Source organism: Orcinus orca, chromosome 9 (genome assembly GCF_937001465.1).
Source record: "Orcinus orca chromosome 9, mOrcOrc1.1, whole genome shotgun sequence".
NCBI lineage: Eukaryota > Metazoa > Chordata > Mammalia > Artiodactyla > Delphinidae > Orcinus > Orcinus orca.
This window is the reverse complement of record NC_064567.1, coordinates 65,331,305-65,356,520: the sequence shown is the minus strand read 5'-3', so window position 1 is coordinate 65,356,520 and position 25,216 is coordinate 65,331,305. Positions and strand designations below refer to the sequence as shown.

Here is a 25,216-nt window from a genome sequence, read left to right as displayed (position 1 = left end):
ACAGCAGCTACAGAATACAGTCAAAATCATATCGAAAGAATACTACTTGCATGTTATACAAACCTCACTGGCGTATTTATAGGACAATTCTACCCCCTATTGCATGGAATTTAATGAAATTTAACTTTGGAGCAAAATGTGACCTCTATGGAACTTGAGATCTTATGAAAGAGGGAGACTTACCAGGTGTAGATAATCTGTCCTCTGGGATAAGTGTAGAGTATGATGTAGCAGTCACCACCGTAGAATTCACCATACGAGTTTCGGTCAATTTCGATCCTACCATGGTTTTCCACACGCCAAATCTAAAAGTATGAAATATGTGTACCCAAATCAAAATTTTCTTGATCTAATGATGCTTCTCAGAGGTTTAAAAAACATTTTGGTTTAGATCTGTCATTAAGCAACTTTTAAATTACTTTTCTAACTAGTTTACAAATTAAGCAACAGGAAGAAATTTTTATCCATTTGGCAATTTGGTTATTGACTTTTTAAGCGCTTCTAGTTCTTTTGTACCCTTCACAGTACTTAGCTCAGTTCTGAGCCTGTTGATCAATAAATACATATTGTTTGATCGATTAGCGAAAATAACATGACACTCTAGTGGAATAACAAACTGAAATATTCCGCTCAGAAATACATCTCTTAACGTACATAAAATTTTTCATCAGTTTGGAAGTAATTTTTTTAGAATGTCTTTTTCCCTGTGTTTTAAGCCATGAGACTATTCTTTTCCCAGGTAAGAGTGGCAGATTGTGACCAAATAATAAAAATACCAATTGCATGACTTCTATTTTCAAAAGCCACCATCTAGGCATGAGACTGATTAACATAAAAGCAGGCAGAACCAGTTATTTTCTATTTCCTTATCCTCGTCACAGATTAAAGACACTTTTAATTAAAGATTAAAAGTTGGAGAGATGAGAGTTGTAAATGAAACGGGAAAGTAACACTTGAGTGAGAGACTGCAGGCACTATGTGTGCGAGCACCGTCCTGCCTGGGTCCTGGGGAGGCTCAGGATGGACCCTTTGCTTTCAAATAAGGAGATAAGCAAGTGCAGAAGAGCAGTGCAGAGTTTTCAGAGAGCAGCCTTCCCATGCCATCCCAGAGGAACAACGGCAGCATGGCCTGGCTAAACCCAAAAACCTAGAGAAAGCCCTGGATGTTAATAGCCCTGGGATGGCATGGGAGGGCATCTCAGAGATGCTGTGCCCTAACGTGGAGACTGCAGCTGGGACACACTTGGTGCTGGGAGCCACATTTGCCATGGGGTCTGCTGGCTGTGTTGAGCTCCAGAAAAGGATGTCTGAGCAGGAGACAGACCCAGCCCCAGAAGCTAATACCCCTCTGACAGCCATCAGGGTCGGGGGCGGTGGGGGGGGGGCACTTCTCCCTTTGCAGTTCCCACAACTCCTGCACAGCTTAGATTCACACTTCATGTCTCTGAAAAGAGAAAAAACTTTTAAATCTTTTTACTATATACTTTGGTCCAAGCATTGTGATAAGCTCTGGGAATAGAGAGATAAATTATTCAATTCCCTCCCTCAAGGAACTGACAAGAGGTCTGGGAGGAGAAACCTGTAAGTAAATGAACAATTCTGTGGTACTTATATGATAAATTCTATGAAGAATATTACTTATGGCTTGAGCACAGAGAAAGGTCATTTCAGTGTGGAGGGAAGGCTTATCGGAAGAGGGGCAGCTTGTGACTTAACGGAGTTACAAAGGAGGAATGGGAATGTTAGCCAGATGGCAGAGGGGAAGATTGCTCAAGGCTGTGGAAGGCTGAGGTGCAGAGAGCAAGGGTCAATCATGGAGGTCCGGGAGGCCCACCTGAGGATGGACGTTCCCAGGAAGACTGTGGAAAGCCAACAACGTATTCTCGAATGGAAGTGACATTATCCAGTTTCCCTTAAATTAGATGACCCAACAGCAGATTAAATGTCAAGAGATTTTAGTTAGGGAGAATTCTTAGGAGGGTTTTAACAATTTTTGTCAAAAAATAGCAATAACTGGGCTTCCCTGGTGGCGCAGTGGTTGAGAGTCCGCCTGCTGATGCAGGGGACACGGGTTCGTGCCCCGGTCCGGGAGGATCCCACATGCCGCGGAGCGGCTGGGCCCGTGAGCCATGGCGGCTGAGCCTGCACATCTGGAGCCTGTGCTCCGCGACGGGAGAGGCCACAACAGTGAGAGGCCCGCGTGCCGGGGGAAAAAAAAAAAAAAAGCAATAACAAACAAACTCAATTTGAATGCTCTAAAAATATCTGTGATTTTGGCACATGACACATGCCCAATTTGCCTTTGTGAATGCCTCTACGGTGCAAGGGAAGGACAAACTTATGTAGTGGGTGCTTTTGGAGCAATGCGCCCTCACTGGACAACCCCAGTTGCAAGAGCAGGAGCATTTCTGGACCAGGAAACAAGATGGAGATGGCTGGGTTCCATGGAGGCCTCTAAGGTGATAATTAGGTGATCTTGCACAAATCGCCTAACTTCTTAGAATCTCAGCACACACACTGTAAATTAGGACTGAAGGCCAGACAACAGCTCTTCCAGCTTTAAACTCCCTGGTTTAATATACAGTCTTGAGCCATTTTTATTAATAATAAAAATTCACAATTTACACAGTTTGTAGTTTCCTAAAGTTATATTTCCACATATCTTGCCATAAATGGGCTTGACAAGGACAAACAAATGAACAAAAACATGTAAATACCTCCACTTTGCCGGAACCATCATCCACCATATTATGCTGGGCTGCCATTGTTGGAGAACTGTGTAATTTTGAGGCGTCAAATGGAATTTGTTTTATTTGAGCCACTTTTTCTGTGACATATACTTTCCCAAAGCCATCACTCTGATCTTTATCTCTCCAGTCCTTAAAGAACTGTTTGAAGATTGGTGTTTCACCTCCTTCTGGAAGAACTTGAATCTGAAATTTAAAAAATAATAATAATTATCAACAGAAAAGTAAGAGACCAAGGAAAAACATTAATCTAGTAGTGGAGAAAAAAACTGAGGAAATGCAAAGATGATCCTGCTTTTTGTGATGACAGATGTAAACTTGGAAGCTGGGATCCTTAATTGAATGCAAAAGGGAAGGTTATCAAATACGAAGCTAAAACAATGCAACCTGGCTTTTATTTTTTCTTACAGCTAAAGTAATTGCCACTGAATCTGGATGTTTGAGAGAAGAATAAAGTTATTTTGTATGCTATCATTACAGTCAAATAAGTTTGACTGTTTTCCTACACTAGGTTCATAAGATGTCTGTGACCTGAAAGAAATGATCTCGTTGTGTTACTTATGCCAGGACATAAAAACGAAGAGCAAAGATGAGGCTGAGCAATTCAGAAAAGAAGAGCAACTATCCAGTGTCTATGTTGATCTCCATGAAGGCAAATATTCTCTGGGCATTAGTCCATGTCTATACAAATTGCTCTAAGGAATAACTGATAAATGCTCTCAGCTAATTCAATTGTGGTCGATCATCTTGACTTAAAGGCTATGGAGGAAGTGGATGTGTTCTTATTCTCATCACAAAGTCCCGTGGAAGGTCTGATCTCCAATTTCTGCAAAATTCCATCCTCCACACAGATGTAGTTCTAGGGACGCATGATACAGCATGGCACACACGTGAGAATGACTTCCGTGCATACGTTATTTTGAACCAAATTCTTTCATGAGTTTTGTGGCGATGTCATGAGCTCCCATGTTTAAAAACATTTTTTCTAGCCAGTTCATTTCTACACATACCTGAGTATTAGTAGAATAATGCATTTTTTCTAGGAATTCTTCAGCTGTTTTCATGGCAGCCTTTCTCTCCTGGCGATTAGCATCTCTACCTAACATGCAAGATATATGAAAGAGACAGAATTTCAGAGAAGCAAGGTATTATATGATTAAGAAATATTTGTGCACCAAAAACTAAACAGAATTATAATTGAATTTAACTACAACCCTGAAAGAATAGCAAAATTTTCCTAGTATACTAAATATATTTAACAATATTGTAATGAACACTCGGTATAAAAAAGATTCTTTTTATAGTGCCCAAAGGCTTTCTTTCTCCCCATCATTCCTGGTAAATAATGCTGGTGGGAAGAAAATATAGGTTTGATGTCTGCATTTTACAGATCACGCAGAAACGTAAGATTTTTTTAAGTTAGAAAAGATGTTTTATTGACCTTTCCGAAGAAAAATGTATAAATCTGAAGTACGTCAACAATACCAATGGCATTTTTTACCTTTCCATACAAAAATCTGTTTTGCAGCACCGTGGTCCAAAATGAAGCATTCTTCAGAAAGCAGCATCGCCATGGAGAAGGGGTTTTCTTCTGCCACCATGCTCAATTTCATGGAGCCACTGGCATCTGAAACCTAACATGAAAACCATGAGCTTGCTTGGGGATGATCAATATGTTCTAAGCTCTTTGATCATGGTGATGGCTGCACAACTCTGTACATGTAATAAAAACCAATGAATTGTACATTTTAAATGGATAAACTTTACAATCTGTAAATTATATCTCAACAAAGCTATTTCAAAGAAAACAAACAAACAAAAAACCCCATGAACCCAGTTATACCCTTAGAAAGGCTTTTTTAAAGTCCTTTGGGGTTAAAAGTATTACTAATAAAAAGTTAAGTTTCAACACAGAAAATAATAATGCTAGTAATAATGGATAAGGTTTGTGGTGATTTCATATAGACTAGGCACCACACAATGAACTTTAACAAGATTATTTCTGAATTTTATGAATACAACAATCTTTTAAATAGGTAATAACCTTACACTCACTGCACACAAACAGAAAGCTGAAGCTTAAACATTCATTCATTCAACATTTACTGAGTACTATCATATGCCAGACACTGTGCTAAGGAAGGCGTTGATACATTACAGTTTATGCTTACAGATTTTTTTCAATATGGGGCCTGTAATTTACCTCAATTTATTTAAATACTTTGTGTGAATTATCAAAGTAAATATCATCTGTCACAAATAAAATTGTGTCACAAGTAAACTTACCTAGACTCTTGAAGTTTGTAAACGACTACAGAATATATATTTTTTTAAGTTTCAGGGGATCTTACAAAATTTGCTAAGTTAGAATTCATTGTTTTTCAAAGGCCTAGTAGGCTGCAAGGTAATCCACCTGGGCACTTGTTAAATATGCAGATTTGAGGGCCCTACCTAGATCAGTGGTGGGGTTTTGCAGCACTGTGGTAGGGCTTGAATTCTGTATTTTTAGAAATCACTCTAGGTGACTCTGCTTCCCAGGTCTGTTCAGCAATCCCAAATTAAAGTATTTTCAAAAGAACTTTAGTTAGATGTATGCAATACATTAAAGATCCACTAGAGGGAGCATTGTTTCAGCATTAACATGTTCACATTTTAAAATATTTCCCTTGTCCCATAATGCTGTCCAAGAAGCAGAACAGCTTTATTTGATGATGTGACATAAAAGATATTTGTTAAACTGTTGCAATTGGGTTTTAGAAACAGTAATAAAAAATAAGCAGCAACAAAGTCTTTAGAATAACAATTTCTGTGTGGCTTATATTAAAATTATCAGTATTTAGGAGTGGTAACCACGTTTTCCTTTGTCATCTAGGAGGAAAAGAATCTACTTCCCCTCCCATTCTACAAAAAGGAAGTTATTCTATACAAGTTAGTAACTTGATCTTCATTTAAAATCACAGCGTGTCTGAGCCAGAAGGTCCCTTTAAAGAGCAGCAAATATAACCCCTTCTTGTAAGAGATGAGAAAACTATTCAGTTCTGCAGGGAGATTAAGGTCTGCTCCAAATCACATGCTTAGAAAGTTACAAGGGGAGGGAACGCTTGAAGGATCCCATCTGAACCGTCTCCTCAACTGGTACATCTTGTGGATTTTGTTACCCTCAACAGCAATAAAATCATAAAATTGTGGAGTTGGAAGGAACCTGAGTAATCTTCTAATTTAATCTCTCTCTCTCTTTTTTTTTTTTTTCAGATAAGAAAACTAAGACCCTGAATGGCCATGTCTTGCCCAAGGTCACCCAGGCAGTCCTTCCCACAGAGCTGACATGGAACTAAGTCTGCCAACGCCCAGGACAGTTTTTACCCTGTTTCCTTCCAGCGGTTTGATTTGATAGCCTTGTGCTCATAACAAAGAAAGCCTTCATGATGGCTAAACAGGATATTTTAAATAAGGGGATGATTTTATAGCTTATGAAGATTTTATAAGTAAAAGCTTACAAAGTTTTTTTACTTCATGAAGGAAACATTTTATTGAATGTAATGTATCAAAACAGATTGCTGCAAACTAATACAGCAACAATATATAATTTTATTTAAATCACAGCAAGTTATTATTTGTTGTTTTTAATAAAAATTTTAAAAGTAATAGAAAGAGGAATTTAAATAACTATGCTAGAGCAAAGAACGGATTCTGCCCACACATTTCTCTTTGAGGGCAATGAGGAGAAATGCCATCTGTAGCAAAGAGTCCCTCCCAGTACAGGCCTCCCCAGCAGCTTCCAGTCCAGTAAAAACAACAGAACTCCCTAACAGTGAACCCACCATGTAGAGTTTAGCCATTTTCCTGTTAGTTATGTCTGCTATCATGTCGTCATCCTCTTCTCCATCCCTAAGCTCCGGCTTTTCCCCTAAAACCTGGGGAAAAAAGTACACAAATAAAAGATAAAGACCTCTCATTAATGGTGCAAAGTTAAAAAAAAAAAAAGTAAAACAGCTTACATTTCTAAAGTCACAGATTATAAAATATTGGCAATCAAAATGACCAGGCTCAGACATGTCTCACCAGTCATATTAAATTGTCCTTTTACCATGGGTCATATCAATCAATGGCATTTAGTAAACAGTGAGTTTGCTGGTGATGTGAAGGAGAAAATGAAATCCCAAACTTGAAAGTGTAGGTCTCCGTATTATTGAAAACTAGGAGGAATTAATTAAAATTTGAGTTCTACGTTCAGTTCTACAACAGAATTTCTTCCATGACCTCTGCCTCTAGCAGCAATCTATAGGCTTTATTAATTTATTATCACAAAGAATTGGTCAAAATTACTATCTGAGGGTAGGGTACTATGATCATTATTGATTTAGACAAAAGTGTAAATTAACCACACCATGCTTTGTTTCCTGGCATAGAATAAATGAATGTTGAATAAATGAATGCATTTATTTATTCTTTGCATATCTGATGCAATCCAAAAGTTCAAGTAAAGCATTTGGTAGAAAATACATTTGAATCTTCTTTGAATTTCTGTACACCAAAATCACAAAAAAGTCTATAAATCACCTTAATTAATTTAATTAATTGACAAATATCATAGGATGTTAAGGATGGGAATCAAATATAAATTTATTGAAAACAATGTGATTTTTATAACAATACATAGATATAAATTCAAGTTTAGAAAATACAAAGAAGCTATTCACTTAGATTCAATAAATATTTAATACACAATGAGATTCCTTGCATAATGTGCTTTATAGTCAGTATTCCTCACAATATATTATGTGAAAATATATACTGCTGAATACCAGACAACAATAAAAATGTAAATAAATTCTAATCCTTGCATGAGCATGCCACAGCCTCGAGTTTAGAAATACATTAAAAACTTATTTCCTCTCAGAATATGCCCATCTTTTTGTTTATACATTGATCAATAAAACCCTTTAATTACTGACCACACTAAATGATTATAATATAGTTTTTCTTTTTTTTACTATAAGTAGGATCAAGACAAAAATTAAAATACAACCAAAAGTGCTTATTTTTGAAAAACAGTTTTACATTGGTAGAAATATGTGTAACTTATAAGAGCAGTGAAAGGTCTCATATACCCTTTAGAAATTCTACTTCAACCAAGACAGTAGTTTGGAATCAACAGTTTGGGTTAAGGACATATTTAATACTGGGAAGTCTCCCAGTGGACTAAGTCTGAGATTTGGGACATACTCGAACTTTTAATTTTCAGACAACAATTCCCATATTAGCTAGGGATCTTAGCCTCTCAAAGGACTGTAGCATAGTTGGGAATTGAACCCAGGGAATTTACCAGAAACAGGCTTAACTCCAGAGGTACAGGGAGGCTGTATATTGTCAGATATCATTTTAAAATTCAGTTCATCAACTAAGCATTTACCAAACACCTCACTGGGACATACAAAGGAGTTTCCAACCACCCTGCACAACCCTTACAAACTTTACATCCTTCCTAGAAAGAGGAAAATAGTTTAATACGTTCAGCTTATCAACTATGCCACACATTTTGATCTTTGAAATAAACTGTAAATACAGCCTTTCTTTTTCTCTACAGGTAGGATAATGTCTAAATTTAAAAACCCATTTTAGGTTTCTCAGGTGATGAGCATTTAGCTCATGCAACCCTTTGTGTATGAAATAACATATACTTTGACAATCTAAAGAAGAAGGCGAAGAGAGAACCCTTATCTCAGGATGTTCCATGAAAGTTTCATCTGTTGTTCTAGCCAAGTCCTGCCACTCCAGCTTGGAGCCCCCCTTTCCTTCAATTATTTTCTATAAATTTCTACCTAAAAGTACCAGCATCCTCTAACATGCTCCAAACTTACCTTATCTCTCCACAAAACTGACCATTCTCAATGCTCTGTTTGTGTCAGTGAATCTCTATTCCTCTATTCACCTGGACTTAAAATCATGTCGTTAGTTTTGAATACCTCCTGTCCTCTACTTTGAGTCTCCTAGCCTCTTAGTCATTAAATTCTCCTTCTTTATGATGATGTTTAGAGTCACTGTTTCCTATCTACATTCATCCCCACCCTAATGTAGTTCTTTATCACCCAAGTCACGGCATATGCCTACTCCTGTCAATTCCCTCCTGCATTCAGTCCCCCCTCATCTTTTCATCCAGAAAATTATCCTGGACAATGGCTGGAAGGCCCATCTTATTTCACTTTACTCCAATGCTTCAAGAATATGACTCCAGATAAAGATTTATATCTTTTATCTGCAGCAGTGATTCTTAAGGTTCAAGGTGCTCAAGCAACATCTGAGTAACTTGATAAAATACAGATTCCCAACTGCCAGCTATTAAGTCAGTGGATCTGGGGTGAAGCCCAGGATTCTGCACTCCAGATGATTCTGAACTGGATGCTTACTGACAGAGCCCCAACTCTTCTCTCTGGATTCCAAGGCTCCTCAAGAGGCTGGATGTGACCTACTTGGCATTATTTCCCAGCATCTACCAAGTAGCCTTCTCTAATCAAGCTCATGTTTCCCATGTCCACTGGGAGCCATGCACTTTCCTTCCCCAGGGCTGTACCTAATGCTCTATGTAACTGCTACCTAGGTAGACTGGCTATGGCAGAAGCAAAACTGAACAATTATTCTTTGATTGATTCAGTTAATTATAACTAGCACAGTAATAGTTACCACTCACTGGATGTCTACCATGAGTCACACACTGGATCAGGAGCTTTAGACACATGTAATTTAAATCTTATAAGAGCTCCCATTAGCCAGATACTGTTATTATCATTTTACAGAAAAGGTCACTGATGCTCAAAGAGGCAAAGCAATTGTTTTCCCAAAGCTGCTAAGTGTTGAGACTGAGATTCTGGTATAGGTTCCTTTAATGCCATTTCTGTAACTTTTAGAATAATTGGTTGCATACTTTCCTAAATCAAGAGAAACTAGGCAAGTCTTTGAAATGGACAAAAAGATTCTTTCCATGGATGGTGTCTAAAGGACCCTTCTGGTGATCTGATGTTACAGAGGTCTGCACCTTTCCTTCTCTTTGAGTTATATTTTAATCCAGTAGAAGACTGATAGCAGCAAATGATTTTGTCCACAGAGATGCACAGGCATTTTGTCTGGTGGAGATGAAACTAATTTCTTCCATGTGAAAGAGGCCAGTTTTGCAGTTACTAGCAAATTCATTTCAACACTGATTGCCCATACCTTCGTCTGTTCTTTGGATCATCTTTGAACTCATTATAATATCTTAGTTGTTTTCTTAGTGAATGACTTATATGACATCTTTGACATGGTTATTTTATATTTGTCTGAGATTCATGATTTTACTTCTTTGAAAACCATCCTTTAACACATAGTACCCCACTTGTCTAAACCACAGATATTGGAATCTATTTATATATTTATTGCCTTTTACTACGTTGCATGTATTCAGCTAACACTTTTCAAGTCCATTATGTGCCACACTAAGTACTTTAAAAATTTAATATAACCGATGCTTACACGTTACTATGTACCAGACACCATTCTAAGCAGTTTACATTTATTAAGTCATTTCATCTCATAACAAGCCTATGAGGTGGCACCGTTATTATCCTATTTTATGCCTGAAGAAACAGACTAAGTAACTTGACCAAGGTCACGCAGCCAGTAAGTGACAAAGTCGGGATTTGAACTCTGGCTCCAGAGTGTGTGTTCTCTGTTCTCAACTAACAGGCTGTACTGCCTCTTCTAGATACTTCAAAAGATCTTCACTTAACTGTTTAGGCCTTGTCTCTGGAGATAAAGCAGAAGTTTCTTCATAGCAGAGACTGTACAGGGGCCACATTTATTTCTCCCATTCGGATCAGAACAATGCCAGCAAATACCACAGGTGGCACGCGTCCTATACACTATGGTTACGGTGCTCTACCTTCCTCTCCACGTAGCTTTCATCTTTCTCCAAATCCTCTCTGTCTACTCCCCTTTCCTCTTGGTTCTGCCTATGCTGTGGGCATTAGAGGTCAAAAGAGAGAAGTTCTCTCATCATATCAGAGTGCTGTGGGAGCAGGCAGCCCTTAAAGAGAAGATACAACAGGGTGCAACAAACATGAAAGAGCTACCGAAGAATGTAAAATAACAGAGCAACAATACTTCTTTACCCATAAAACTGTCAAAGGTCAGGAGAAAACTGACTGTATCTAGTGTTGGGAAAGATTCAGTATTCTACCAGGCACCCTGCTGAGAAGGAAAATTCTTAAAAGTGATGACCAGTAGGTAACAGAAACCTTAAAAGCATACCTGTCATTTAACCCAATTATTCTATTCTAGTAGTTTATTCTAAAGAAATAATTTAAATGTATGCAAAAAATTAATTTAATGAATATTCACCACAGCATTATATAATATTAAAAAATGCAAACCACCTAAATGTCCAACATGGAAGGAACTGATTAAATAAATTAGGCTACATCCGAACAATGGAAAACTATACAGTCATTATAATATCAAAAATTAGTTGATTATCAGGAAAATCTTCATAACATTTCAAATAAAAATCTAGATTTCAAAGCATTATCTACGGTATGAGCTCTTTCTTGTAAAAGCACAGAGCTGCATATGTGGAAACAAAGATTGGAAAAAATTTGGTCACTCTTTTTTCAAAGGTGGGACTTGGGGTGATATTTTTCTCTACTACAACTATACTTTGTAAAATTTCAACAAGGAACATGTATTTTTCTTTAATAAATAAAACTGTAAAAACTTATATTAGGAAAAACGCTGACCTCTTGAATTTGTTTTGCTCCCAGTAGAATAAACTGCAGTATTTTATTACTTCAAATAGAGATAATATCACTTCATTTTAACTTACAGTCTACCTTAGGCTTCTGCCTCAGCCTTATCCACTCAGTTCATCAAAGATAGTAAATATTACTGGATTCCTAACTGCTCTAAGACATTTTGATCAGAGAAGCATTTGTTAATGTAAAGACCTAGAAGGAGCCAGCAGGGGCCCAGGGTTCTTAAGTTTTTAGCTAGGAAATTAAGTGGCTCCAAAGATGGCACAGTCTATTTTGTTACAGATGGGATGTGAATACAAAAATGGGAGCATCTATATCTTTTCCTCTCTGTTTTGTCAGTAACGTAACGGAAACACTTAACAACGTTAAGTCACTATTCCAAGTACGTTAAAGAGGTTGGAAATTTGAGGAAATACAATTTTGTTCTCTGCCTAAATAGACCTTCTTTCCCGCTGTATACTCTTTGCCTTCAACAGGAGATCAATTCAGAATAACTCAGAAGATATTTATATTAAATCATTAAAGCAAATACACAATCCAAATTTAGATTCACAATCCTCTAGCTTCAGAATTTCTGGGTTTTCATGACCTGTGCCAAGACCATCCTCAGCGTCTTGTATGTTTCTTCTATACGACGCACTGTGGCTTTTTTTAAAACATAAGTTGGCCTATGTGTAAATTTGTTTTCTCAGAAAGAAGGAAGAAGCAGTTAAAAACTTTGCCGTATTTTCATAATCCTTACTGAATTTTCACATTTGCAATTGTTTTTATTTTGAATCTTTTAGCCAGCCCCACATATTTTGGATACGAAATTGCAACATTTGCAACCTTGCTCACACAAGATGCATTTTCCCTCCTTCTGATGTCTGACAGAAAAGTCGAGATGCTTGGACACTCTACAGTAAGTAATTAAAGTGAACAATAAGAAAAGAGGGGATAATACGTGGCCTGGAGGAAGAACAGTACAAAACTCCAGGTCACCTGGGATCAAAATGATCTACCCCAGTGTCAAGTCCTACCGACATTTAACATAGAGGGTCTTATGTACTTCCCAAACCAAGTTCATCTTGACAGATGAGGAAAATGAGGCTGCAAGAGGTTAGGAGTTTGCCTTAGGCCCAAATCTTATAAACACAAAGCGAGGATGTAAACCCCAGGGCTTCCAACTCCTGCTGCAGTGCTTTATATAGATAATGAGACATGGCACTGTTCTTACCTTAATTATTTTACTGTAAACGGCTCTGCTTCTTTTATCACTAAAAACAGAGTAAGCTTTCAGGTTCTAAGACATAAAATTTTAATTACTCAGTAGTTTTTGTGTCTTATTTCCTTTCCCTAACTGGTAAAAAAAATCAGTACATTTCAAGCATATGGAAAGAAATTGTTAAAGTCAAGTACAGCTTCATAGTTATGGTGTGTTTACTTCAACGCATTTTATGCCTTTGGTAAGACTACTATTTGATAATAGGGAAGAAACACATATAAAATGATAGGCAATTCTGAGAAGAGCCACGAACTCCTTTAGCCAGCTCCACTTAATCTGGGTATGGTTCCAACATTTGCTCTCCTGCTTTCTCTCAGTGATGTGCTTCCCCGCCTTTAAAATACCTTTACCTCTTTATTGATATGTCAAATAAAGGGTAATTTAATACATCAAATAGTGGATAAAGTACTTTAGACTGAGAGAAAGCGTGTGAAATACATATTGGCATAAAAGGACAAAGTGAACCGAGCGTCTGCAAAAGAGGGTTCGCTTCATTATCTAGCTCAGGGCTGTCCAGTAGAGTTTTCTGTGACTGTAATATTCCATATCCGTGTATCCAATACAGTAGTAACTAGCTACCTGTAGCTACTGAGCACCTGAGATGTGGCTTACGTGACCAAGTAACTAACTTTTAAATTTTATTTAATTTTAGGAAATTTAAATCAAAACCTAAACAGCCACATGTCTCACAGATGCTGTATTTGACAGTGTAGCTCAGGAGGACGCAGAGAATGCTGTGGCCTTGGGAAACTCATCATGATGCAGGTCTGAACCTCAACATTACTGTAACATCAATGTATTAGAGATTAGATTTAGAGGGTCAAACTCATGAGAAAGTTTACTCATAAATTATTATAATATGGAAAGCTAATCCACAGGTTACTATTACAGAAAGCTAACTTACGAGTTTCTTTAACATGGAAACCCAACTCACAAGTTATTAAAATATGTAAGCCAGAACGTCAACTTTTTAAACTACAGCAGCTGTTTTTCACTGGCTGCATATTAGAACCACCTAGGAGTTATGATATAGAACACTCAAGTTTGAATCCCATCCGCAGAGATTCTGAATGAAGCCCTGGCACTGTGTATTTGAAGAGCTCCTAGGGCCTGGTTTGGTGATATGATTTAAACCTTTAGTGGCTTCAGCTCTGTGAGCCTGGCTCACTCATCTTAACCAGCAGGACAGGTCCGCCAAATCTTTCTGATTTTCACGTACCTTCACATAAAGAATTTCTCTCCTGGAAAAATTGGCAGGCCTGGTAGTCTGGAGGCTGCCCTGGGTCAACTCTTAGGTAAAGATTTTAGGCCCTCTGCTCTTTCTGGGGATTATTAAACCCTTCTATTGTAAGATCTCAAAGCCATTTGGACATTTGTACCCGATCAGTGCTTGAATGGACACTTTCATCATTGGCCTTTGGGGTTCCTAATCTCTATGCTTCACAATGGGCAACCCCACCTTTGTCTTTTTGACAATCCCTTCATTTGCTAAGATCAGACAACCTGAGCTGGATGGACCCACAACTAAGTGACTCTGTGACCTTATTCTCATATTTAAAATAGTATGATAAGTAATAGCACTCACAATGATTATGATGATTAAGTGAGGTAAATAAACCTGATTCACATACAACATTTAATGAGATTAGGTGGAGTTTTATGGCAAGAGAGCTGTGAGTTTCCTCTTTATCTACATAATTAAGAAAATTTCCAAGCACCAAAATTTAATGGAGCAAACTCAGAATGGCTTTCATATACTCTGAGGTTCTTGAAAAATATTTGCATAGCTTTTACACTCACATTAAAAGAATGTATTTTCTTTCAAAGAAAATGTCTACCCCAATTACCCTGCACCTAATGCCTTCATAGTGTGGATGAAAGGTTGAATGCTGACACTAAGAGATATGAAGGGTCAAGCCAGCCCACTGAGCGCAAAAATTGTGCTACAAAAGCTATTACTTATGATATGTAATAAAATAGGTATGATTGTCAAAAGTGTGTAGAAAAGTTTTGGAAGTTATAAAATAACTTCACAGCAGATGAGATTCCCATCTCTCTGCATATTTAAGATTTGCATGCTCTGGAATGAAGATCTGCCATGATCTGTGAACCACAGGTCTCCCATTCCCATTCCTATATGGGCAAGTTGCACAGTCTCTCTATGACTTACTTTCTTCATAAAGTGAGGATGTAGAGATGCTACTGGTGCCCTGCCCATCTCACCTTGCTCTACCTCAGAGGTCATCGCCAGATAATTTCTTAAAGGCCAAAGCCTTCTGCTCTCTGTCTGATGGCATTATCTGGCCACCGGGCTGTACTGTATCTACATACAAGGCAGGCTAGAGGTTCTGGGGAGTTAAAATCCAAGGAGTGACCCTCAACAAATGAGGGATGGGAGTTACCAGCTAAATCCTGCAGCCACCTCAGCCTTCAGTGGGCCAGTTCTGAAGTGTTCTCCATACAGTTGCTCAGAGGGCCCCTCAGGGACTAAGCCCCAGTTGTCTGCAGCAGTAAATAACTTATTAACAAACTATTGCCTCATTTTACTTCTACTCCGCGCTTCCAGGATCATCTTCTAAATAACAATCTGCTCCCAAGTCCTTGTCTCCAAGTTGGCTTTTGGAGGAACACAGACCAAGACAGGGGATAATAACTGTATCCACTTCACAGGGCTGTTGTAAGAATTAAATTAGCTCATCCATGTACAGCCCACAGAAGAACGCCAGTCGTATAGTAAACACTGAATGTTTGTCCTGGTGGTGCTTTTGGTGGACCTCCTCTGCAGCAAATAAAATCCATGACAAATTTGCTTCTTAGATTATGGAATTTCTGTGTCAATGATGAGAAGCACTTGCATCATATAAAGAAAAATGCAGCTAGAAAGAGTAAAAAGTGAACAGAAAATTCAGCTGACCAGTAAGCCATTTGCCCTTACCCTTGTAAGGCATGACAAGATGAAATTATGACGTCACCTAGCAATGGAGCACCACGACAGTGAATAGCAGAGCAAATGATATTCAATTGTGGGGCATTTGCTACTTGCTTTGGAACAGTTTTTAGTCAACATATTTGTCTTGTCCACATGTCCTCTATCAGATTTCATCAAAATTTATTTTTAGTTTTGGTTGGCTTTTTTAGTTACCAGCCTTCACTGAAATAGAGCATTGATATTTAATTTCACAGTTACACATGGTATAGGACTTCATTTCCCAGTATATTTGTATGGCTTTTTTGTGTACAGATACTAACAGATTTTCTGTTTAATAGTACGTTAGTACCTGTTTTCTGATTAGTAAAATGTTATGAAATATCCAGAACTGAGGATTTCCTATTGAGAGTTTCCACTGAGAGGATACTGTATTGACAAGAACAAACCATGCTTTCCTGACAAATCCTTCTTACATATAAATATATATATATATGTATATATATACATATATATATATATAAATATATATACATACACACACACACACACACACACACACACACACACACACACACATATCCAAAACAAAGTAATTGTAAAATGGTGATGCACTGGATACCCTTGCAAACATAACAGCAATTCTAATAGCAATAACAACAGTTTTGCATTTGCAGAAGTACTGTCAATATAACCCAATTCCATCATAGTGCGATCCTTGGCTCTGGATAAACATGACTTAAAATCACAACCTAAATGGCCTCTAACTTAGGGAGTTCTTTCCAATATGTGAACACTTTTCCTCATGATATTAAACAATACTTACAAAATAAATACTAAGGAGTTGTGACTCACTGACTCTTGAAAAGTCAACCTTCTAATATCTGGGCTTGGCTAATTCTTAGCACAAGATGTTAAGAGGAAACACATAAAATTAATATTACAGTTAACTATTATTATATATTTTAACTATTTATTTTACAAAATGAATGTCAAGGAGTTGTGAATCACTGAATCTTAGAGATCTTACCCTTTGATATTTGAGTTTGGCTAATTCTTAGCATAGGAATAAGAAGAAATTGACCTAAAATTGCTGAAAGAAAATATAGTCTTACTGTAAGTCTTTTTTTACTCTCTCTCTCTCTATATATATATAATCACTAATATTATAACAAACATGAGGAGAAATATAAATAATAGCGAGACTAGAAACCTGCCATTCTAGTTTAATATTTGTGTTAGTTTATCATTTCAAATATAGAAAAGATCCACCCTTCCATACAACCCATCTGTCTTGGAATTGCATTATCCTGTTGATGGGTTCTATCGGGGAAATGACCTCATTCAGAAATGCTTGCCAAGTAGTATTAGTTTGGACTGATTATATAAAAGTGACATCTTATCAGTGAGGTCACAAGTCTTCAATGTGGAACTTGGGTGTGACAAAGTGGAAGATTATTTGAAAAATTATTATCTTATTGTTGTATATAGTTAAGTATACTTTTACTCTATTTCTTATCTTTGTTCAGAATATTTCAACTTCCCCCACTGGATGAATTGGTGAGGAACAAAATGGATATCTGAATTAAATACTAGACATCCAAATAAAAGATTCATTCAAATAAATGACAACAAATGAATGGTGCCTTGAACAGTGCCTGGCACATAAAGTAAGCTATCAATAAATGGTAGATACAAATAGCTACAGCAACTATAGTGCTCCTGAAAGCATCATAACTTTGCAGCATGCACTACTCGTCACTATAATCTTTGGATTTGAGGTGTGTACTAAGTATCATTGCTGTAAAGCAAAACAGGGGCAATGATTTAATTACAATGCAACAGATATAAGAAAAGGAAAGATTTCTATTTTCTGGTACCTCTGATACTTCCTCTCTATACGTAATATAAGGACTAATCTAGAGAGAGTGGCAAATATTTTGGACCCCTTTACCTTAAAATTCTTTGAATGGTAAACCCATAAATGGACCTTCTCTCTCCACTTGGCTCTCATAATAATGTTATTTCAGACAACAAATTCTGGTGAACGTCTCTGATGTGCCAGACACCATGTGACATAAATAGGAAATTCCAAAATATGTCAGACATTGTTCAATTTCCCAAAAACTTACAAAAGGAGGTTGGAAAATAAAGGAGGGATAAACAAGGAAGCTAAAACTAATTGGATAGCACACAAAGAGCAGTGTACCTCTCTCACAAAACGTTTTTTGTTGTCTCTTAGTGTTAAAAGTGTTTACTGTGCCTATTGACCAAATTAGTATCTCAGGCAACTCAAATTTCCATCCTCACAAAGTACAGAGTTGTGACTAACAATGAAGTAAGAGGGCAACAGAAAATAATTTAATGAGTGGTGTGTGTGCGTTACAAACCCACAAAATAACTATCATTTACATTTAAGGAGCTCAAAACACCCATGTTTATTCCCTGATGCTAAAAAGCTGTGATTTTGATTCTTATTTATACTATTTTCCTATAAATCTTTAGACCCTTTAAAAATACTGTATACTCACTGTTCCGAAATGCTCATGAAGGGGGTTTTCAAAACAGCTCCCTGGGCTTCCCTGGTGGCGCAGTGGTTGAGAGTCCGCCTGGCGATGCACAGGACATGGGTTCATGCCCAGGTCCGGGAAGATCCCATGTGCCGCGGAGCGGCTGGGCCCGTGAGCCATGGCCGCTGAGCCTGCGCATCTGGAGCCTGTGCTCCGTAACGGAAGAGGCCACAACAGTGAGAGGCCCACGTACCGCAAAACAAAAACAACAACAACAAAAACAGCTCCCCGACTTCTATTATTGGCACTTCTTTGGTTCATTTGATACTATTTTACAAAGATAAATGGGGATTGATTTATCTAATCAAAAATCATCCCCAGAAAATAAAGTTTCTCCCATTCTCTGTGGTATCATTTTTAAAATGACTAAGCATGATTCAAATACACAATGTTATTTTAGTTAAAAGATTAAAATATAACTCCATGTAAATCCAGTAAACTCAAGGTTATGCTATGAAAGCAAACGTTTCCACAGAGAAGCTTCATGGAATGTTGACAATTCTAAATTTCCAAATTCCTGCTTGCTTTTTCTTCACCTTTTGCTCTACATGCTGAAACTATTACTATCCCAGTGCTTAGATGATTAAATGTTCAAAATCACTCCTGCTTTAACTTTCTGTAAATTTAAATTGCACAACCTTGGGAAGTGTTAGCACTACCGCCTTTGATGTTAAGCATTGATGTTAAGGATAAGACAAATATATTGGGTGATTTCAAAAACAAAGCTCTACATATGTGTAGTTCCTTGGAGTGCACGGAGCACATTCACTTTTTTTTTTTTTGTGGTACGCGGGCCTCTCCCTGCTGTGGCCTCTTCCGTTGCGGAGCACAGGCTCCAGACGCGCAGGCTCAGCGGCCATGGCTCACGGGCCCAGCCGCTCCGCGGCACGTGGGATCTTCCCGGACCGGGGCACGAACCCGTGTCCTCTGCATCAGCAGGTGGACTCTCAATCACTGCACCACCAGGGAAGCCCCACATTCACTTTTAACCCAGTGGTGAGGACAGGCAGCGCCGAGACTGTAGGCAGCAGTCCTAGGCCAGTGGACAGCAGTGATGTGTACTAAACAGCAAGAAGGGTGGACAAAGTGGACGCTAAGTGTGCACTTAGTGTGTTTTAGTCCACACTAAGTGGACAAAAACAGAAATAGTGTCCAATTTTGCTGAACACTAAATAGGGAGGTGACCTGACCTGGGAAGGAAGATTTTACAGATGGCAGAATCCAACTGCAGCTCCTGGGGACATGCATTTTTATTCACAGAATGAAGTTTTAGACATTTGCTGTCTATTTCTTACTGTGCTAGATACTCTCACCTGGAGTGTATGCAATCTGCCTAATACGTGGGAAGGTAGATAAGCTCAAGACTCAGTTATCACTTTCCAGGAGATGAGCTGTAACTATCAATCTGTAGAAAGAAGACTAGCAGACTCTATGGATTATCCTTATCTAAACACTAACTGCTCCTACATAAATGCAGTTGGTTTTAAAACTTAATCAAACATATGGCTTTGTTCATATATTCACCAACACTATCATCTATAACACAGGGAATTTTTTAAAGCAATACTATCCTGTAGAAAACAGGAAGACAAATGTAATTGGTTTTCTAGAACCACAAAGTTCCCAGTTAATTGTATTAATTTTCTAAATATTAATGAGCAATGAGTTAGAGCTGTGAGGCTTCCACAGATATAAAGGCAATGTCTTGTCTTCAAGGAATTTAGAGTAGCATTGTTAAGATATAAATTTCATTGGGCAAAGTACTTTGGGGAAGTATAACTAAAATTTTACTCTTTGCCTAAATAGAGATCTAAAGGATAATTTAAGAAATATCTGCACAGTTCAACTCTAGATTTTATTTACAAGATTACCAGATGAGCACATCATAAATATCTGATCAACTTCTCAAAAGAATGATTGAATAAATTTTCTTATTTTCAAGTAGTCAATTATGACTTATAGTAACAAGATGAACACAATTCCTATACTGGGAGATCCTCTGGAGATTAATCTATTTTATATGCTATTGTCATATAGTCTAAAATACATAAATTTGGGAGGGATGAATTGGGAGTTTGGGATTAAAAGATGCAAACTATCATGTACAGAATGGATAAACTATAAGGTCCTACTGTACAGCACAGGGAACTATGTTCAATATCCTGTGATAAACCATAATGGAAAAGAATATGAAAAAGAATGTGTGTATATACATATATATGTGTATAACTGAATCACTTTGCTGTACAGCAGAAATGAACACAACATTGTAAATCAACTATACTTCAATAAAATAAATTTTAAAAAAATAATAAAATAAAATACATAAGTTTTATCATGAGAAGTCTTTCAACCACTGGTGGTATCATTCTGACTGTGTTTCCTCTGGCATTTGAGGACCCTCACAACCTGTTACCACTCTAGGACTATGTTTTAGACCGGGTGCATGCTTATCTTCTCAATCAGACAAAAAAATACAGTCTGAACTTTACTGGGAACCAACCCAGTGATCAATAAACACTTATTGGCTCCTCCTCATTAGGGAGGATGCCCACACCCTTGCTCTCCGGCTGTGCATCTCTGCCTTGCTTCTGTCTTAAATAAGCAAACTGTTCCTCTGCGTGCTCTCCCACTTGTTGTTGTGCTATGTCTCTAATAATAAAGCACATGCTTTTACGAAAAGAAAAAAACACTTATTAACTAAGACATCACATGACATTCTAATTTTTCTTTCCAATTTTCTTCTTTTACCCAAATCTAAAATAATGATTGTGCATATGACTTTCCAGGGAGCCTCAGTGTTTTTATAGAAGCAAGAAATCTAACAGTTCAACAACAAAGCATCTGCTAACAATCTCCCTGTAGTATTTTTACTGCCAGGATTCCTTCACTAGCATTTACAATGATTATAGACTTAACAAGTTTATTAAATTACATTGAAAAAAACTCTTTCCAGGTTAGAAGAATTGGTTGTTTTGTTGTTGTTTCAAACAACTTGCTCCTTCTTTCTTTTTGATATCTACCCAATGCTATCTTTTTAAAAATGAAAGTCTATAAAACATACTGATAAGTTATTCACCTTAGCCATTTTTCCTCAAGGGACTTTTAGCCTCCCTCCTAATGTTTCGAGAATGAGTAGAATCAACAAAGAAAGTTTGAGACCTTCGGGCTAGTGAGATATTTAATTTTCCTTCACATTCATTGATTATTTATTTTAAATATGAAAAGAAAAAAGCTTTACATAATTTACATGCAGCTTTTCATGGTAAATATGTTTAGAGTTAGGAGAAAACAAGCACAGAGTATACATGACTTTAATTACAGGTTTTAGTTAGTTCTGCTTATAGGATTACCTTCATATTTAGGCATACAAGCTTTTAAAAGTGCTTAAGATACAGATAAGAGGCTGACCACACATCCTGTTTCCCCAGACGGTTCTTGTTAATGCATGTTGTGTCCTGTCTGGTTAGTGCCCACTATTACTCTCCAGAGTGTTTTGTTTGAAGGATAAATTTATGATCATCCTAGAGATAAGCCATATTAAAACTGTGTGAAAATAATACTGTGATCAAAAGATAGTTGAACTACCTCTAAATAAAGATCAATTTTTCAAAAGACTGTCAGAAAAATTTTTTTTCAATATTTTCAGTGTTGATCACTTGAATGTGTTACAAAGACATGTTCCAAAAATTCAGCATTGAATATGGAGTCATGACAATCATATCATTTAACTGGTTGAAAAGTCCTTGACTTCAAGCCATTACCAACCTTCATATATACACTTTCAAAGTTTTTGGAAATAAATAATTTTTTTAAATTCTCATTAAAAATGAGTCACTTAATAGGTCAATTTTATAAGATATTTTGAAAGATTTTTAGATTTTTGGAATCCTCTAGCAAAGTCAACAGTTGCATTAGAGTCTCAGGAAAAGAAGTGGTGTTCCATTATCTTAAACGAGGTAACCTTTTTTGTCTTTGTGCTATGGACCATTTTGGACCACTTTTGAAGCCTATGAACCCCTACTGATAAATGTATTTTTTAAACGTATAAAATAAAATACTTAGTATTACAATGGAAACTAATTATATTAGAATAAAACTATCAAAAAATCAAAATATATTTAAAAAAGCAAAAGTAAAAAATAAAGTAATATATAAATAATAAATAAAGTAAATAAAGTAATAAATAATAAAGTAATAAAGTAAAAATAATAAATAAAGTAATAAATAAGCTTCTTCATTTACTCATTAAATAATATTATTGAAAAGCAGGTCTAATAACTGCCATAATTACCAAGTAGTGATGAGCATAAGTGATACTTTGAGGTTATATGCAATATCTATAGTGTGATCTGAAAAGTCACAAGTTCTGCTCATGCTACTGTCGTTTATCAACTACATTCACAATTGGAGAAAATTTTCACAAAGAAATCGGTGAAAATGAAGCTGTAATTTTTTTCCCAACCAAGTTCATGAGCTCTTTGAATTCTATTGTTACAGTGCAACATTAAGAAAGCCTAGAGCTCAAACTTGTTTATCGTAAGTCCATAGGTAATTCATCAAACAACTACCTACCCTTGTAATCAGGCCACAAAAGAACATTTCTGAAAACAGAACTTCCCACCGAATGCTTTTTAACAAAAAAAAAAAAAAAAAAAAGGCTTTCACTCAAAATTCAGTTCAGATCAATTGTGAGTGACAGCTGTCCATCATAATGCAGTATAAATTGAATGTACTGAATGGAAACAAAGTCGGTGTTTTCTAGGATTTTTTAGAAACCAGAAAACAAAGAGCCCCTAAAACACAGACATAGCATTTTATATTAAACAGCATGTCCCTTATCCCTATCACTGATATTTTAAAATCAAAGTTACATTTTTACAAATTTTTTTCTTCAGGTTTGCATTGTCTCATTTTAATTTAACAGCATAATATAGTCATCGACTATTTAAGCTTTTCTTTCTCAGAACTTTGAGTGATATCCAATAAGCAAAGACATCAAAAATACATATGCACAGTTAAGGCCCTCGGCCTCAGTGGTTTCGTTGCCTAGAACAGACTACAAATGACTGGTAATTAAACACAGCCATTGCCTGAGAGACAAGGTTGAATCACAGATCATTGGAATCTAAAGGGACCAGAGAAGCCACTTTGTCTAACCCTCACTTTACAAATGAGGAACCAGAGACAATGAGAGTTTAAGGGACTTTCCAAGATGACCATGGAGAAGCTAGCCTGACAGTTAATGCAACACCCCCTCTAGCTCCCTACAAGGGCAAATTGTGTCCCTGGCTCCACTTCTATCAAAGTATAGCTATTGAGACAAGAAGTTATAATCAATTAGAAATACATCTTATTTATAGATTTTCGCTCCCAAATATGAGAATTAGATGACTTAAATGGTGATCACATCTGCAGAACAGAGGTCTTTAAAAAATATTAAAAGATCAAGAATGTGCTCTAAATAGTTTCAAGGTCTAATGTATTAGTAATGTTAGTCTGACTTCTGAAAACCCAGGTTTCAATAGTCATCCCTTATTTTATTTTTTCAGATGGCCTTTTTTTTTTCTAATTATAAAAGGAATACACATCCATTATAATAAATTTTGAAAACACAAAGACAAATGAAGAAGAAAATAACAAGAAGCCATATCCCCAGAGTCAAAGCCATATATTGGTGGTGTTGGTAATATTTCAGCATATTTCTTTCCAGATATAAATGTATATATGAATATATAGCTATATAATGTAAACTTACATATTAAGATAATATTGTACCTAAAATTTTATAGCCTGCCTTTTCTCTTAGCATTGTACCGTGATCATCTTCCCATTGAATTAAAATTATTTCTAAAACATCATTAATGTGAAAGTCTGTGTTTGGTGGTTATTAAAGTAATAAAGTTTAAAGACATTATAATCAATAAAATGATCTCATTATATAATTTTCGATTGCTGGATTATGTAGGCTAGCATCTGATCAGGTAACTCTAATGCATTAAATTGCTCTAAATAAAAAATATTAAAAATATATGTTTACAGGATTGTCTTTAGAAAAATTTAAGCGCCCAATGGCTAAAATCATTGGGGGGAAATGCATAATATCCCAGGAAATTAGAGAAAGGAAAACTCAAAGAGACACCTCCTGCTACTATTACATGTGGGAAGATTCAAAAAGGTAGTACAACAGGATATCCTGACAGTGCTTTGTAAAGTCATGAAGGAACACAGTGCTTTGGTCAAGGAAGCAGCAACTGGTACAAACATTTAGTGCCTGGCTCCTGTAGGAATTCAATAAATATTTGTTGAATGAATAAATGGGAATCAATTTACCAACGTGTATCTAGACACCTGAATATGATTATACCCTTTGACTGACAGTCTTACTTAAGGGAATATATACCATATATACACTTGGTCACAACTAAATGTCCGGGACTTGTATGTTGATTAAGTAAATGACAGAGGTATAAAGAGCCATACAGACAATTCATACTGATTTAACAACTATACTAAAATTATGTCTTGCCTATACTGTAATTGTTAGTTTAAAATGATTGAAGTATTTAAAATATTGGTGTATTTAATCTCTTGGTATAAGATTTTATTTCATTCTTTTAATGAAATAATTGTTAATTTTAAAATTGAAGAAAATCACTTTGTTAAAAAAAATTTGAGAAGCCCAGATGAAAAAACTATTATGTTTCTTCCAAAATATTTTCTTATAGTCAATCTCAAAGGTTTTGCCCACCTATTTGTCCTTGAATGTCTCAGAAGACAGGCACAAGACTTCTTTGATAGTCATCCCAGCGGTGGGAAAAAACAGTCATGATGTTCTATTTTCCTAATACCATGACTTATAAAACCCTGATACTTCCTCTTACCTAACCTTAGCCTAAGTATTAAGAAGTTATTAAATCTAACAC

At 36.5% G+C, this 25,216-nt stretch overlaps 1 protein-coding gene across 1 annotated transcript in view; it reads right to left on the bottom strand.

Moving 5' to 3' along the window:
• SCIN (scinderin) overlaps positions 1-25,216 on the bottom strand; it is an 81,326-nt gene that overhangs the window by 29,045 nt on the left and 27,065 nt on the right. Inside the window, exons 5-9 of the mRNA XM_004265541.3 lie at positions 6,569-6,661; positions 4,249-4,381; positions 3,758-3,846; positions 2,718-2,933; positions 184-305 (exon numbers count right to left, since the gene is read on the bottom strand). Of these exons, the coding sequence (XP_004265589.1) occupies positions 184-305; positions 2,718-2,933; positions 3,758-3,846; positions 4,249-4,381; positions 6,569-6,661 (653 nt within the window). The remainder of the gene's footprint in view (positions 1-183; positions 306-2,717; positions 2,934-3,757; positions 3,847-4,248; positions 4,382-6,568; positions 6,662-25,216) is intronic.